At 43.2% G+C, this 15,817-nt stretch overlaps 1 protein-coding gene across 1 annotated transcript; it reads right to left on the reverse strand.

The window, feature by feature from the left end:
- Nucleotides 1-1,277: 1,277 nt before the first annotated feature.
- Nucleotides 1,278-2,510, reverse strand: LOC137017966 (uncharacterized). The gene is made up of 2 exons (XM_067382778.1): nucleotides 2,241-2,510; nucleotides 1,278-2,057 (listed from the first exon to the last, which is right to left on the reverse strand). The coding sequence occupies exons 1-2, from the start codon at nucleotides 2,376-2,378 to the stop codon at nucleotides 1,581-1,583; spliced, it is 615 nt and encodes a 204-aa protein (XP_067238879.1). The 5' UTR covers nucleotides 2,379-2,510; the 3' UTR covers nucleotides 1,278-1,580.
- Nucleotides 2,511-15,817: the final 13,307 nt, after the last annotated feature.

A 15,817-nucleotide genomic window follows, 5' to 3' on the forward strand; every position in this document is an offset into this window, starting at 1 on the left:
AAATTCCACTACTACATTCAAACAATACAGTCTGGCTGGCCTATTATGCTCTCTACTTATCATACTAAAAGAACACATTCATCCCCCCAGAGCACTTACAGGTTCATATTCAAGACCATTCATACCTGTCCCTGAACAATGCAACAGGCATCTCCCCCCAAAATCCAAAACATAAAGAGCCTAATGCTGACCTATAAACACTTCTTCAACCCAATAGCATTGTGAGGACGAACAATAGAACCCATTAACTATGTAAATGTGATCTTGAGAGAAAAAAACATTTGCAGGCATTTTTTTTTAAATTTTTGAAAGTGATGTTGTAATTCTGCAGAAGTGGGCTTTGCAGGGTTAATTCAAGAATGTCAAAATCACTGAGTTATTAATGGTCTGACGAGTTAAACTAATTTCTTTTAATTATATTGTTTTTTAGTGCCCAGACACAGTGGAAGAGTGGCAGCAAGTAGCCGTTGGATTCCAGAATCAGTGGCATTTCCCAAATTGCCTGGGTGCTCTGGATGGAAAGCACATTAACATTCGTCCCCCTCCAGGATCTGGATCTAAATTCTTCAACTACAAGCATACATTCTCAATAGTGCTTATGGCACTGGTAGACAGCAACTACAGATTTCTGTATGTTGATGTGGGCTGCAACGGGCGCATTTCAGATGGTGGAGTGTTTGGGGGATGCTCATTGCAGGATGCCTTGGAGAAAAGAACATCCAACATTCCTGCACCTGCACCACTTCCTGAATCAGACCAGCTGGCCCCTTACTGCATTGTGGCTGATGAGGCATTCCCCTTAAAGGAATACCTCATGAAGCCATACCCGAACCGCAAGCTGTCTGTAGAGCAACGCATATTCAATTACAGACTTTCATGAGCTCGAAGGGTGGTTGAAAATGCATTTGGCATCCTGGCAAATCGTTTTCGCGTCCTACTAACCACCATTAATATTCAAAGCACTGCCAAAGTGGAGGACATTGTTTTGTCTTGCTGTGCTCTGCACAACTTTCTGCGCAAAGAGTGCTGTGAAGTGTACATGGCAGGAATCGACCAGGAAGAACAAGATCATGACACTGTCCCTGGAAGATGGAGAGAAGACCCTGGCCTACAGCAGGCCTCTCTGCCACGCACAACCAACAGTACAACACACGCCAAACAGCTCAGGGATAAACTGTGCCAGTACTTTAATTCGGACACCGGTGCAGTGCCCTTTCAGTGGGGCAAAATATAAGCATGTAGCAAACTTGTTTCTTTCCCCCTTGACCTTGGTTTATGTTTTATAACAATGGTGTGAATTTGCAAAATAAAGTTTATATTTTTACATCATTGTGTTTTGTGATTTTTTTTTTACATAAAGAACAGTGAAGTACCTTTTACACAAAGTCAGTGTTTTATTTTCAAATGTGCAAAAATAGCATTAAGGTAATTTACAGAAAAATATCAACAGTTGGTATTTAAAATAAATAAAATGTACAGAAATATAAACTTTGCATAAGTACTCTAATATAACGTACAACTAAGCGTGACATATTTACTAAATGCTACAATATCTGTTTACAATTTTGCTACATAAAAAATTACAAGTGTGTATACTGATTGGAAGATGCATCCAGTGCATGGTTGTGGCCCACTGAATATTTGAAAATGCAATTATCAACCTCATGCTGGAAATGTGGCAGTAGATGTGGTGGCAAATTCCGCATTCTGTGTTCAAGATTTTTGCAGTAAGCTGAGATGGCATCATTGGTGTTTTCCTGTGATGCCAACTTTTCCAGAGTTTTGCCGATGGTGCGCATCAAGTTTGTGGATTCCTCGCTGGAGGATTCGTCTTGCATCTTCCTGCGCTTCCCTGGAGGCTTTGGTTTTATGTTGGAGCTTTGCAAATGGTCCTTTCTCATGGCTGTGGACTCAGTTCCACAGATGGTGGATTCAGCCAAGGGTGTACTTGACCGTAGGTCAGCATCACTGAAGCTGGGGTCTTCATGGGTGCCAGTCCAGGTGTCACTGTTGGTACCATCTGAGGGTGAACAGGAATCACTATCAGCCGCAGGTTCCTTAAAAAACATAAGATACAAATGTGACAAGTTAATGTAATGGCTTGACTTAATATGCGGAGTTACTTGTGAATAGACTCTTTTAAAGAAGCACTTGCCATCTTACAAAAAGCAAAATGTTTATTTTATTCTGAAATTAAACAATAAATAAATAAATAAATATAAATATATTTGTTTATTTACCATGATCATTAGATTTGAAGTGCTCTCCTTCCTTTTTGTGTGAGGCTCTAGAAACTGCAGGCGGTTCAGGATCCATTGCTGCCTGCCAGTCTTCTGAGCTCCAGAACTTCCTGAGGGTCCTTGTTTCTTATAACGCATGTATTGGGTTCGCAATGAATCCCACCGCTTCTTGAGCTCTTTTTCTGAGGGACAAAGTAAAATTTTGTAAGCATTAAGTGTTATGGCTGCTTATTTTGTCACTTTAATGAGTATTTGTTATGCCAACAAATGTTACTTTTTGCTGTATTGTTAATTATATTATTAACAATTTGATTAACTTTAATATTATTATGAAATATGAGATGCTAGCACAGCACATATTAATTACTGTCTGTTTCCATAAACAAACTTAGTTTGGTACACACAAAACACTAAAATGGTTATATTAGTTTTACTATGGACTATTGAACAATTACAAACAAGCTTTCTCAATTGCCAAAAAGGAAATCTTACCTGATATGACGAGTTTATTTTCGATCTCACGCCACAGTTCAGCTTTCAGCACACGGTTGACATAACATTTTTCCGTAATGTCATACAAACCCGGCCTTTCCTGGATCATGTTGATCAATTCGTCTTCACTTGCCTCGTTCCAGATAGCCATGTCTTTCACGTACCTAAGGTAAACAATGTGTGTTCCCTCTTGACTTCGTCGTTTACTTGCTTCGTCACTTCCGTTTTTCTTTTCTCATGCACTGGTTCGCTAGCTGAACAGCCAATCAGAATGATCATATGGCCCGACGGCCCGACGAGGTCCAACGCCGATTCAACATTTCGAATCGGCCGAAACAAAGCCGACGAGGACCAACTTCAGCCGACGGTGCAGAACACACCGAGGAAACTTAGTCGGCCGACGAAGAAAAACTGCCCGACGGCCGACCGTCGGCTTGGTGTGTTCCGGCCTTAAAACAGACCAATCCCAGGGAAAGATTAAACACAACACCCCGTCAGTAAACACCCACCCTCTGATACACGGATTCATGACTGCACAACACCTCCCGTGCAGTACATGCTCTAGAGACGCAGCAGATTTGAATGAAACATGACTACAGGAAGAATATAACAGCCATAAAGCTTGTCCAATGAAATTTCAATCGACCATGTAAGTATCATACTGTATCCATTTCACATATTACTTCCTGAGATTCCTCTTCTGGAAGCTGCTTAATATTCATAAAAGCAGCCACAGCTTCTTTGCTTATTCCAGGATTAGTCAGCAATCTCAACCAATCTAAAACACTGTTATGACCATCATCATAAAACAATGATGTAAAAACTACTGATTTTAAAACCTTTTAAGACACACTTTTAGGTGTATTTAACCTCTACATTACCTAATAATAATAATAATAATAATAATGTACTTATTGTGTTGTTCAACTGATGGTGGGTTATTGGTAAAAAATGTTTACTACAAAAAGGTGGTATAAGTAAGTTTAAAGGTGGGTTAATCGGTAGGGGAAAGGTCAACAGTGTAATTGTAGATGTACAGAAATTAATTACAGCTGTAATTACATGCATTTTTAAAGATGCTCTATGTAAGAATGGCAGCTAGTGGTTAAAATTGGTACTGCAGTCCAAATTCAAAATATTGTTTGCCCCTCCCCCTCCTCCTCAGACTCGGCGCTCTCACGGGTTGCCAGTTTGAAGACACGCAACAGGAGCGAGATGAATTGACACTGGAAGGCGAGGAGACTTACACACTGTAAGATAATAAGTTGATTTATGATGAGTTGATATCGTGTATTAATATGCCCCCGTTCATAGAGATTTTTAGATGAATGCTGAGGCTTTTTAGGTTGGGTAGAATCTGCGATATCTGACCCAGTTTGTTTGCTGGCTTCCATGGCTGCAATTCGCTGCATGTGTTTATGCCAACTGGCAACTAGGGCTGGCGAAATACTATTGGGTAAATTGGCAACTTGTGGTCTTGCACAGACCAAAACAAAAACAGAAATTCCAACACGGAACGCAAATTTCAAAGTAAAATAACTGGCTGTAGCATTGGTTCCCTTTCATGGGAACATCGACGCTGCGTAAGCGCTTTGGGAACGCCTCTGTGTGTTACGTCTTGAAGCACTCGTGAAATCGAACCAATAGTGTGACGGGACGTCAGAGCGGGTGACGTCACGGACCAGGAAACTATAAAGCACCCTTGAGAACAAAGAACGCCAGCTTCTGAAGTCTTCAGCAGCGCTCTGTGTTATCGTGTGTCTTATTTGGTGTTGTCTGTCCCTTTATATCTACACAGCAAACAAAATATCTCTTCGTCCGAGGACAAGAGTATTTTAGTTCACCAAGCACATATAATATATACATATATATATTGTGAGACACAAATGGCGAGTTCAAGCAAGCAACAGTTTGTTAAGTGCGTTCATCCCTGCCCTCGCTTCATCACGGGCGGGGATACACACGAGATGTGCGTTGCTTGTTTGGGAGTGGAGCATGCACAGGCAGCTCTCGAGGGAGCTGTCTGTGTACATTGTGAAAAACTGACGCTCCGTACACTCTGCTCACGCCGCGCGTTCTTTGACAAGAATAAAGAGGGCGCCGCGGCGAGTGTTCCCCAGGGTTCGGGTCCCGCTGCTGCCGAGGCACAGCGGCGGCTTCAGTCCTGGGGTTCACAGATGGATCTGGCGGAGGGGCTAGAGACGGGTCCTGCCCTATCTCAGCCTTCACCCGCCAGACCCAGTGTCTCTCCCCTGGCTGCGGAAGCACGCGCTGCGGTTTCTTCCCCCAGGGTAGAGGCACCTGCACCGGCGCTTCACTTATCCAGCTCCGAGGAGATGGATGTAGCGAGCGTCGGGGCTGGAGAGGAGGACCCGCCATCCTCATCTCCAGCTCATGAGGAGCTTTTAGATGTTGTGACTCGGGCGGTGGCAAAGTTAAAAATAGAATGGCCAGAAGAAAGATCAGAAGCGCGAACAAAAAGCAAATTGGATGAGCGCTTTCTCCCCGCCCGATCACAGCCTCAGCCCCGGGGATTGCCGTTTTTCCACGATCTCCACACCGAGGTGTCGAGATCGTGGCACAAGCCAGCACAATTTCGTGTTTACAACCCACAAACCACTCTATATAGTAATATAGTAGGAGGTAAACAGCACGGTTATGGGGCGATGCCTCAGGTTGAGGAGACGCTCGCGAGCTATCTCTCGCCTGAGACAGCATCGTCCCTAAAATCCCCGACTTTGCCCACCAGACCCCTGCGTACAACATCAGCGCTGGTGGGCAGGGCTTATGCCTCAGCAGGTCAGGCGGCCGCATGTCTCCACACTATGGCCATCCTCCAGGCATATCAAGCCGACCTGCTGGGGGAGATAGACGAGAGTGGCGAGGCGACTTTTGACGCTATCCAAGAGCTTAGGAAGGCTACCGACTTATCTCTCCGGGCCACCAAGGAGACGGCAAAATCAATAGGCCGCTCTATGGCAGCCCTGGTGGCCACGGAGAGACATTTATGGCTCAACTTATCAGATATAAAAGAGCGAGATAAGTCTGTGCTTCTAGATGCACCTGTGTCTCCCCTGGGCCTCTTCGGCGACTCGGTTACATCTGTCGTTGAGAGGTTCCAGGAGGCAAAAAGACAGTCGGCGGCCTTCCAAAAGTTCCTCCCTCGCCGCTCTGCCGAGGTTGCTGAGCGGGAGCAGCCTCGGCCGTCTACAAGCTCCTCGGCTGCGCATAGAGCGCAACAGAAACAAAGTGTTGCCACCCGTGCTCCCCCGCAAAGATCTTGGGGACCGGGGAGGGCAACGCAAGCGAAGCCTTCCAAGGGTAAGACAGATCTGCGGACTGTCATTATCGCGAGGAAGGCTTCGAAGAAGTCCTGACGTCAGGGGTTCAGGACTTCTGAGGGCAGCCCCCTCCGAAGAGGGTCTTGTAAAATTAAAATCTATAATACTAACCCCTCTTCGGCGCCCTCAGGGGGCCGTTCTGCCAACCCCGCCGTCTCGTGCGTTACGGGGCGTAGCGGCCCCAACCGACCCTCTGAGGAGGGCCGGTCAGCGCTTGATTCGACTTCTTCCTGCCGGTGCGCCGCTCCAGGGCGTCGAGCCAAGTGCTCAAAAAACACCAGAGACCAGCCTCGAGAGGTTGGTTCCCTTAGTAGAATTTTTGGAAGAATGGAAACGTCTTCCCAATATTTCTCAGTGGGTACTGCAGATGATAGAAAAGGGTTACAAAATACAATTCGGGTCTCGCCCGCCCCAGTTCAACGGGGTCCTCCCTACAGTGGTGGGCCCCCAGCAGTCTCTGGTCATGGAACAAGAAGTTATGACACTTTTGCAAAAAGGAGCTATCGAGAGGGTTCCTCCTCCCGGCAAACAGTCAGGGTTTTACAGCCGCTACTTCATAGTTCCGAAGAAGGATGGAGGGTTGCGTCCTATTCTAGATTTACGCATGTTAAATCGCTCAGTACAAAAGCTCAAGTTCAAGATGCTTACACTCAGACAGATCACCACACAGATCAGGTCCGAGGACTGGTTCGTGACAATAGATCTGAAAGACGCGTACTTTCATGTGCCAATCCATCCTTCACACTGGAAGTTCCTCAGGTTCGCTTTCGGGGGCGAAGCTTACCAATACAAGGTTCTTCCGTTCGGCCTATCTCTTTCACCCCGCACCTTCACAAAGTGCGTGGATGCGGCTCTGGCTCCGCTGAGACTCCAGGGCATCCGCGTGCTGAATTATATCGACGACTGGTTGATTCTGGCTCAATCAGAGCAACAGGCAGTTCAACATCGAGATGTAGTTCTGTCACACATGAGAAGGTTAGGGTTGAGACTCAATACCAAGAAGAGTGTGCTTCTTCCAGCTCAAACTACCAGCTATCTAGGGGTAGTTTGGAATTCCACGGCGATGCAGGCACATCTGTCTCCTGCCCGGGTGAATTCTATTCTCTCAACCATGAAAGGGGTGAAATTAGGCCAGTCACTCACTGTAAAACAGTTTCAGAAACTGTTAGGTCTGATGGCAGCCGCTTCCAACGTGATACCTTTTGGTCTGCTGCACATGAGACCGTTACAGTGGTGGCTCAGAACCAGGGGGTTTTCTCCGAGGGGAAATCCTTTTCGCACAATCAAGGTCACGCGGCGATGCCTTCGTGCCTTGGCAGTGTGGAAGAAACCCTGGTTTCTGTCCCAAGGTCCTGTGTTGGGGGCTCCTTGTCGTCGCAAAATGCTAACGACGGATGCGTCTCTCACAGGCTGGGGGCGATCATGAGTGGTCGCTCAGCTCAGGGTCTTTGGGGGGACCATCATCGTTCCTGGCACATAAATCAGCTGGAGATGATGGCGGTATTTCGAGCACTCAAATACTTCCTCCCAGACCTAAGGGGCCATCACGTGTTAGTTCGTACAGACAACATGTCGGTGGTCTCCTATATCAACCATCAGGGGGTCTGAGGTCTCGCCAGCTGTGCAAATTATCACATCAGATCCTCCTATGGTCCCAGGGGAAATTTCTCTCTCTGAGAGCAGCTTATATCCCGGGACATCAAAATGTGGGGGCAGACATCCTGTCGAGGCAGGGGCCGAGGCCCGGGGAATGGAGGCTCCACCCCGAGGTGGTGGAGCTGATATGGAAGAATTTCGGTCGCGCAGAAGTCGACTTGTTTGCCTCGAAAGAGACGTCTCATTGCCCGTTGTGGTATTCTTTGACCCATCCAGCCCCTCTGGGGCTGGATGCTATGGTACAGACGTGGCCGAGGCTGCGTCTGTACGCATTTCCCCCGATCGCTCTGCTCCCCGGAGTTCTGGAGAGGGTTCGACGGGACGGGGTCCGTCTAATATTGGTAGCCCCGTTCTGGCCGACCCGGATATGGTTCACGGATCTAGTATCCCTCTTAGAAGGCTCCCCCATGGAGATTCCAATCAGGCAGGACCTTCTGTCTCAAGCAGGTGGCTCAATAGTTCACCCCCGCCCGGAGATATGGAAACTGTGGGCCTGGCCCCTGAGGGGGCTGAGCTCATAGAATCCGGTCTCTCAACCGAGGTTGTAGAGACCATTCTCCACTCCAGAGCTCCATCCACGAGAAAACTTTATGCGTATAAGTGGAAGCTGTTTGCTACTTGGTGTAGCCGACTACAGGTGGATCCGTTCCACTCCTCCATCAGTCATGTACTGCAATTTCTCCAAGAAAAATTCTCGGACGGTTTAACCCCTTCTACATTGAAGGTATATATTGCAGCGATTTCTGCTTATCACGCTAAAATAGAAGGCGTTTCTGTGGGTAGAAACCCTTTAGTCATACGTTTTCTCCGTGGTACTCAGAGGCTGAGGCTTGTGGTACGCACAAAAACTCCGTCCTGGGACCTAGCCATTGTGTTGGAAGGGTTAGCTGCGGCTCCCTTTGAACCTTTGGAAGAAGTGTCTGAGAAGTTTCTCACTTTGAAAACCATATTTCTTCTGGCCATAACATCTCTCAAAAGAATTGGAGATTTACAAGCACTATCCGTTGCTCCTTCATGTCTAGACTTTGCACCTGGAATGGTCAAAGCTTTTCTGCATCCGAGACCTGGGTATATTCCCATGGTCCCTACAAGTGTCCCGGGGCCGATTGTGCTGCAGGCCTTTTGTCCTCCACCTTTTGCAAATGCGGATCAGGAAAAACTAAATCTGCTCTGCCCAGTGAGGGCTTTAGATGCTTACGTCCACAGAGCTGCCCTGTGGCGAAAATCTGAACAATTATTTGTATGTTACGGATCTCCTAACAAAGGAGGTCCGGCGTCCAAGCAGAGAATGAGTAAGTGGGTGGTCGAGGCCATCTCGCTTGCCTATGAGTCTTCCGGGCAGCCTTCTCCATTGGCTGTCCGGGCTCATTCCACCAGGGGTATGGCTGCCTCAAAGGCTTTGATGTCAGGGGTTCCCCTCAATGACATATGTGAGGCTGCTGGGTGGTCGTCTCAGCATACCTTTATTAGGTTCTATAACCTTGATTTGGGCTCCACTCCAGGGTCCTCAGTACTGTCGTCCTGAAGAGAAAACAGACATGCATTTGGTCCTATGGCCTAGTTGGGATAGCGTTCCCAAAGCGCTTACGCAGCGTCGATGTTCCCATGAAAGGGAACGTCTCGGGTTACATCTGTAACCCTGGTTCCCTGAATAAGGGAACGAGACGCTGCGTAGCTTAGCCATACTCCCAGCACGCCTGTGAGCGTCTGCTTCATCCCTATTTCAGAAGCTGGCGTTCTTTGTTCTCAAGGGTGCTTTATAGTTTCCTGGTCCGTGACGTCACCCGCTCTGACGTCCCGTCACACTATTGGTTCGATTTCACGAGTGCTTCAAGACGTAACACACAGAGGCGTTCCCAAAGCGCTTACGCAGCGTCTCGTTCCCTTATTCAGGGAACCAGGGTTACAGATGTAACCCGAGACGTTTTCAGACAAACGAATAGTACTGTAGTACATTCAAAAACTTACATGGAGCACCTTTAAGTATAATACAATGCAAAATATGTACACAATAAGTGCACTGTATCAAATGATTTAAACATTACTAAATAGAAGTTAAAGAGTTAAACACAAAGTTGCTATTTATACAAAAGAAAATGAAAAACTTGTAATTACATTGTAATTATATAATGTAATTACATTTTATACAATATTAATGTAAAAAATAATTTGGAGAAGCAAAACAATAATAACTTTTTGAACAACTTGAGTACCTGGTTGTTGCTTGTGTTTAATTTATATAGTTTTGACAGCGCTCTCTTGTATTTCTTCTCCTTTTTTTCGTCCCTTTTTCTAAATTTTTCATGAGTTTTTTATTTTGCCAACAGTTTACATAACGCTCAATTGTTTACTAGGTTTTGCAGATATCAGTCTGCTCAAAAAGTAGAAGATTTTAAAGATTTTTTGAACTTCTTTGGTACAGCTCTGCCGTTTTCCCAGCATTCTGTTCTGCTGCTGTGCACACAGACATATAATCTTTTATTAATCTCTACTTCTGCTCCTCCAATCATCTCAAACCCTCGAGTCAAAACAAAATAAACAAACCATCCGAATTCTATCTGCAGTCTTTCCTCTGAGGGAAATCTGAGGGATTGCCTGGCTCCTCCTCTCAGTCTTCTCTAGAAAACTTTAGAGAGAGTTATGTGAGTTTAACTGAGGAATTCACAACTCTGTAGATAAAGAGTCAGGGAGGTCAGAAAGCCCCGATTGGCACTATCTATAGTATCAGCCAAAACTTTGATTAATGTCCTGTTTGTGTGTGAACACTATGGAGGTTGACAAAGAAAGAACACTGCATTTTAAAGAGGGAACTTAACAATGAGAAACAGATTGAGAATTGATTTACTATGTCTCAACTACAGTGTTTTCAGATCATGTACCATTGTTTAAAATTCATGAGTAAAACATAGATCATAGTGATGGAGGCTTTATATGAGAATAGCAGGAAAGAAAGTGAAAAAGAAATTGTGCTTAATTGTATTAAATGTGCTCTTGTAGTGTACTTCAAATCAAAAGTATGTTAAAAAAAAACTGGGCTTTCAGATAATAATAAAATAAAAGGCCACTTAAGTGCACTTGAAGAGAGTCATCACTCATTTTCAAGTACACTTTTAAAAAGTACACTTTGTAATAATTCAAATGAAAAGTTTTACTTAAGTAATTATGTTTTAATAATCTTTTGCTGTGCTTTAAAGAAGTACACTTATTTTGATGTGTTGACAGACAGACAGACATCAGACATGTCGGGATACGGATTTGATTGCTGGGTTTGTGGAGCAGATATATGAATCAGGTTTCTAGGTACATGAAATCCTTCACTCAGGTGCACATTTTCACTAAATCATTCTAAACACCAAAACTAACAATAAATGTAATTGTTCTAAGTACCAGGCTAGACGTGCAGCACAGAGACAGTACCAAACCAAAGGGAATTATGTGACCTCTAATTAAATGAACTGGTTTTAACAAAAAGCCTTTCTGAGAAATATAATTTTAGTAGACTAATAGCATGATATATTGGATGTTAAAATAGCAATGTGAATCAGCACAAAGATACCAAGTTTCATGTTGTCAAATAAGGTGAAATGAAGATAATTAATAAGAATGTGATTGCATTTGGAAAATATCTGAGCTGCGGGGTCTTCAAAAAGACTCAGCAACTGACTCTCAAAAGCTACTTGAGTTGCTTAAATATTGATTTGTGTGTGCGTGTGTGTGAACTTTGTTTAAACAGAGGACATGTTCCCTGAATCCTTAAGTCATCTGACAGTGAGTGATGTATTTACAGTCTCAAAAAAATAAGGTTGCAGGGATGGACTGGCCTTAAGTAATCCTGGGACTTTTCCCAGTGGGTTGGTCGACTTGGCCCATGCTGTCGAAACCAAATTTAGATACAAATTAAATTTACAAAGAAAAAGTGCAGACGGCATCAGCCTGGCCCATTTAAGCCACGGTGGCGGATCCTGGCATACAATGATCTCTAGGGCCTCTCCACATGCAGACCTCAGACTCACGATCCACTTCTCAAACACACATTCAAGGCAGTTTCCAAGATTGCACCCGGAATAAGTTCTGGCTATCTTTCTTAAAAATAATTATGCTAGCAGTTTTTTTTTTTTCTTTCTCTTTTCCAAGCAGTTTCCTGTGCTCTACTTCTCTCCCCATCGATGGCGGCCTCATCCACCTCTGCTTCTGTGTCTCACCTGCTAGAATCCAAACACACTTGATATTCAGTACAGTCGTATAAAGTAAAGGTCAAGTGATTAAAATCACAAAATAAATGCAATTGAATGCGGCAAGATACCTAGTTTATTAAAAATACAGTTTAATCATTATTTTTGACATCATGTCATAACCAGGTGCCATGTGTTAAAGTGACAATTAATAAAAGCTCAGTCTGTTAAACTGTGCTGTCTTTGCAGTGTAAATCATCTATTCGAGATAGCAAAATATGATGAAGATTTACAGTGAAACTCCACAAGACCTCTGAAAGTGTCTTGCATGTTGTTTTTTTGTACCACATTAGCAGCGGGTCCTTTAAGTCCTACAAGTTTCAAGGTGGGACCTCCATGGATTGGATGTGTTGGTCCAGTACATCACATAGATGCTCAATTGGATTGAGGTCTGAGGAATTTGGATGCCAAGGCAACACTGGACTCACTTTCACTCCCCACTGAGCCTTGTGCGCCCATGACCCTGATGCTGGTTTACCGGTTGTCCTTCCTTGCACCATTTTTTATAGGTAATAATCACTGCATACCGGGAACATTCTAGCAATCAATATTTGGCCCATGTCAAAGCCACTCAGATCTTTGCCCATTTTTCCTGAACACAAAACAAACAAACAAAAAAACTAAAAATAAAATAAAAAAATAAATAAAATAAAAACTAACTGTTCACTTGCTGCCTAATGTTTATCAACAGAAATGGCCATTAAACAGTTTGTTTTCTTCATTTGCCCAGGTAATGAGAAGCACTTTATTTTCAGTCCAATTTGACACTTTGAACGTTTCATCAGACTGACAGTGTGGCTCGGGCTCCAGGGCGATGGTTGGCTCAGTCCTCTTAGATGCTTATGCATTGCCGCAGACTCGAGCTCTCAACTCAACTCAACTCAACTCAACTCAACTCAACTCAACCTTTATTTATAAAGCACTTTCAAGACCACAATGTGCTTTCTGTCTGTGGTGGGATCTGACATTGCATCCGTGCAGCAGGGTGATGGCTGGCTGAGCTCTGGGATGGTGATTGCTGATCCATTGTTTACCAGCAACCACTCCATAAACTTTGTGTAATCTCCCAGAGGGCAGTTCACTGGGAAGCATGCCTTGGATTGTTTGGAGAGTTTAACAGGCACGCCAGATCTAAAAAGTCTCAAGTGTGTTCCTACAATGAACGGTCTTTCGGCCTGGTCTAATCATGACTAAACTGAATTGGAGACACAAGAGACAAACACATGGGAACAAAAAAAAGGGAACTAAACTAAGCATAATCCTGACACCTGTAGATTATTATTTCATGAAATTATAAGAACTGGTTGACAAATCAATTTATGACACAATTTTCCAGGTAGTATGTTTATAGATATGAAGGGCAAGTACAAATCTGAACTACTGACAGAAAAAAAAAAAAAAAAAAAAAAAGGAAATCCTTAATAATGTGTCTAGTCTATCCCTGAGGTTAAATCAACAGTCCACTTAATTCCTCAGCAGTCCACATATGAACATGCTGCCTGATACTAAAAGATTCACACAGTCAGGTCGCATTAGAAATGCTCATTAGAATCAACCTAACTAATTGACCTTCAAGTTCCATGAATAGCTTTTGGTTTCCAATGAGCTTTAGGCTATAAGATGCAATGTGATGCTGATTGGAGGTCATCCAACATTTCCTTATTTTACAGTAACAGCTTTTGAAAGACTAATTAAATCATGCTGAAACTAAGTGAAGCTTTTTTTTTTTTGTTTTTTTTTTTTTTTGGTGTGCACGAATGAGATGAGTAAAATTCAACTCTCAGGAGATTGTCGGAGAAGCATAAGAAATGAGAACTGTCAAAGAAATGAAAGCTTTAGCGTAAGTTCTGCCGGGAAGACTCTAATATTACGTCATTCATTAGATCAGATCTAACAATCATTATCGAACACTCAGGTATAAAGCATCGGTACTTACACTTATCTGAGTTCACAGATGCTGACGCCAATCTCCGCCTCCATTCTCCCCACCATCACCAGGATGGTCCCTGTCCATAACCCTATGGGGAATCGGCTATGCCCCTGCCTTTATTTCGGGCAGGATATGCTGAGCCTACAGCCCTTCAATGTGTGCTACGGACGGGGCCTATGCCAAAGAACTTTATCTTACTGTATAGCTTTCTGGTTGTTAATAAATTTCATCGTTATGTTATTTTGCCTCCCGCGTCTTTCTGGTAGAACTGAACTGAGACAAGAGTATATGAAGAGTTTGGTTCCAAAACGTGCTAAACGGCATTTAAAAAGAAGGCCGGTATTCTTTTTCTAAGTCAATTTTTAATTTTACGCAAAATGTGACAAAACATAATAAACATAATAAAACATAAATTAAAGTCCAGGCCTGGTCCTCTTTCGTCCTTCACTGTCATCGCTCCTCCTTTTATGCTTCCGGAGCTCCTCCGTGAGAGACTCAAGGCCGGTGCACCTCCCAGGTGGAGCTCATTACCTCTCGCGCCACCGGCCTCGCGCCGTTCCCTCACGGCTCTCGCCCGCCCTGGTCACCACAATGTTCTTGTTCATGATGAAGTTTTCTTTTATTGTTGTTATTAATTTATAGCATTAACAATATGACCCATTGAATTCATTTTGGGAGCGATGACTGATTGAATGTATTTTTAGTCCAGTGCCTGTATATAAGATTAATATTGACCAAGTTCAGAGGCTGTCATACAGTATGTGGATCAACTTACTTTGTTGTGTATTTTTAAGAGTTTCAATATGAAAAATAACTTTTATATTGATTCAGTGGATTAATTGCATTTTGAAAAAAACGTCTGGGTAAAAAAGAATCAGTTTTTATAATAAATCTTTGAAAATTAAAATCTGGATTTACATTTTTAATGTTATTATAACCTAAAGATGCTATGTGAAGGTTTGAAACAGAATAGTGGTTTTCATCTTACCACTTTCTTGGTAAAGAAAACACATTTTTCTCAAATTAATCAAAATGGATTTATAGTGTTTTCGAACCAAACTCTTCATATACATGGCAAATATAATGATACACAGGTGATGATACGTAACCAAGGAAACAAATGAGGATATAATCAGTAACCAAGGAAACCAAAACTAAACAGTGCAGGGAAACAGGAACTAAAGGAAACAAACGAGATTATCAAAATAAGAGCTCTTAACACAAAACATACACTGGACAGTGTTAAGCACAATGTAAATGTTTTGCACGTATGTTTTTAAAGGCGACCTATTATGCCCCTTTTGTTTTTGGGCTCTAAAAGTATAAGTTTTCATCCTTGATTGTTCAAAAAACAACAACAACAACAACAACAACAACAACAACAACAACAACAACTCTTCCTAGTCTGTCTGTAAAGCTCTTGTGCTGCGTCCCAATTTGCATACTATCTGTCCTAAATAGTATTCGAAAAAAAAATTAGTATGTCCCAAATCGTAGTATGTTGAAATGAGTATTCCAAAGATACCCGGATGGTGTACTTTTTCCGGTTAGAATTCGAAGTGCAGATCCGTGCACACTTCTAACGGCTAATATTGCCCATAACACATTGCGCTGTGGACGAGGATTCGATTAGAACTACAAATACGAATAAAAAGTGTCAAAAAACTACAAACATGACGGATATGCGAGACTGACGGTTAAGCAGAGCGGTTAAGATAAAGGGGCTTGAATGTTTAATAATCAGTATAACCTGACGAAAAGATATTTATGAAATGTTATCCACATTATATTTCATCTGCAACAGCATTGTGAACTTTTATAACGATGCATTTGGTCATCAACTTTTAATTTTTAAATCATCATTATGCGAAGATGAGGAGAGTTTTCTGCATGAAAGACCCATGACTGGCAGATAAACGTGCGACT

This window comes from Chanodichthys erythropterus, chromosome 3 (genome assembly GCF_024489055.1).
Source record: "Chanodichthys erythropterus isolate Z2021 chromosome 3, ASM2448905v1, whole genome shotgun sequence".
Classification (NCBI taxonomy): domain Eukaryota; kingdom Metazoa; phylum Chordata; class Actinopteri; order Cypriniformes; family Xenocyprididae; genus Chanodichthys; species Chanodichthys erythropterus.

Excerpts from the sequence above, each read along its gene's own strand:
- LOC137017966 (XM_067382778.1), bottom strand. The coding sequence starts at position 2,378 with ATGCGTTATAAGAAACAAGGACCCTCAGGAAGTTCTGGAGCTCAGAAG. Across the intron at positions 2,058-2,240 it reads CTTCAAATCTAATGATCATG|GAACCTGCGGCTGATAGTGA; the intron begins GTAAATAAACAA and ends ATGTTTTTTAAG.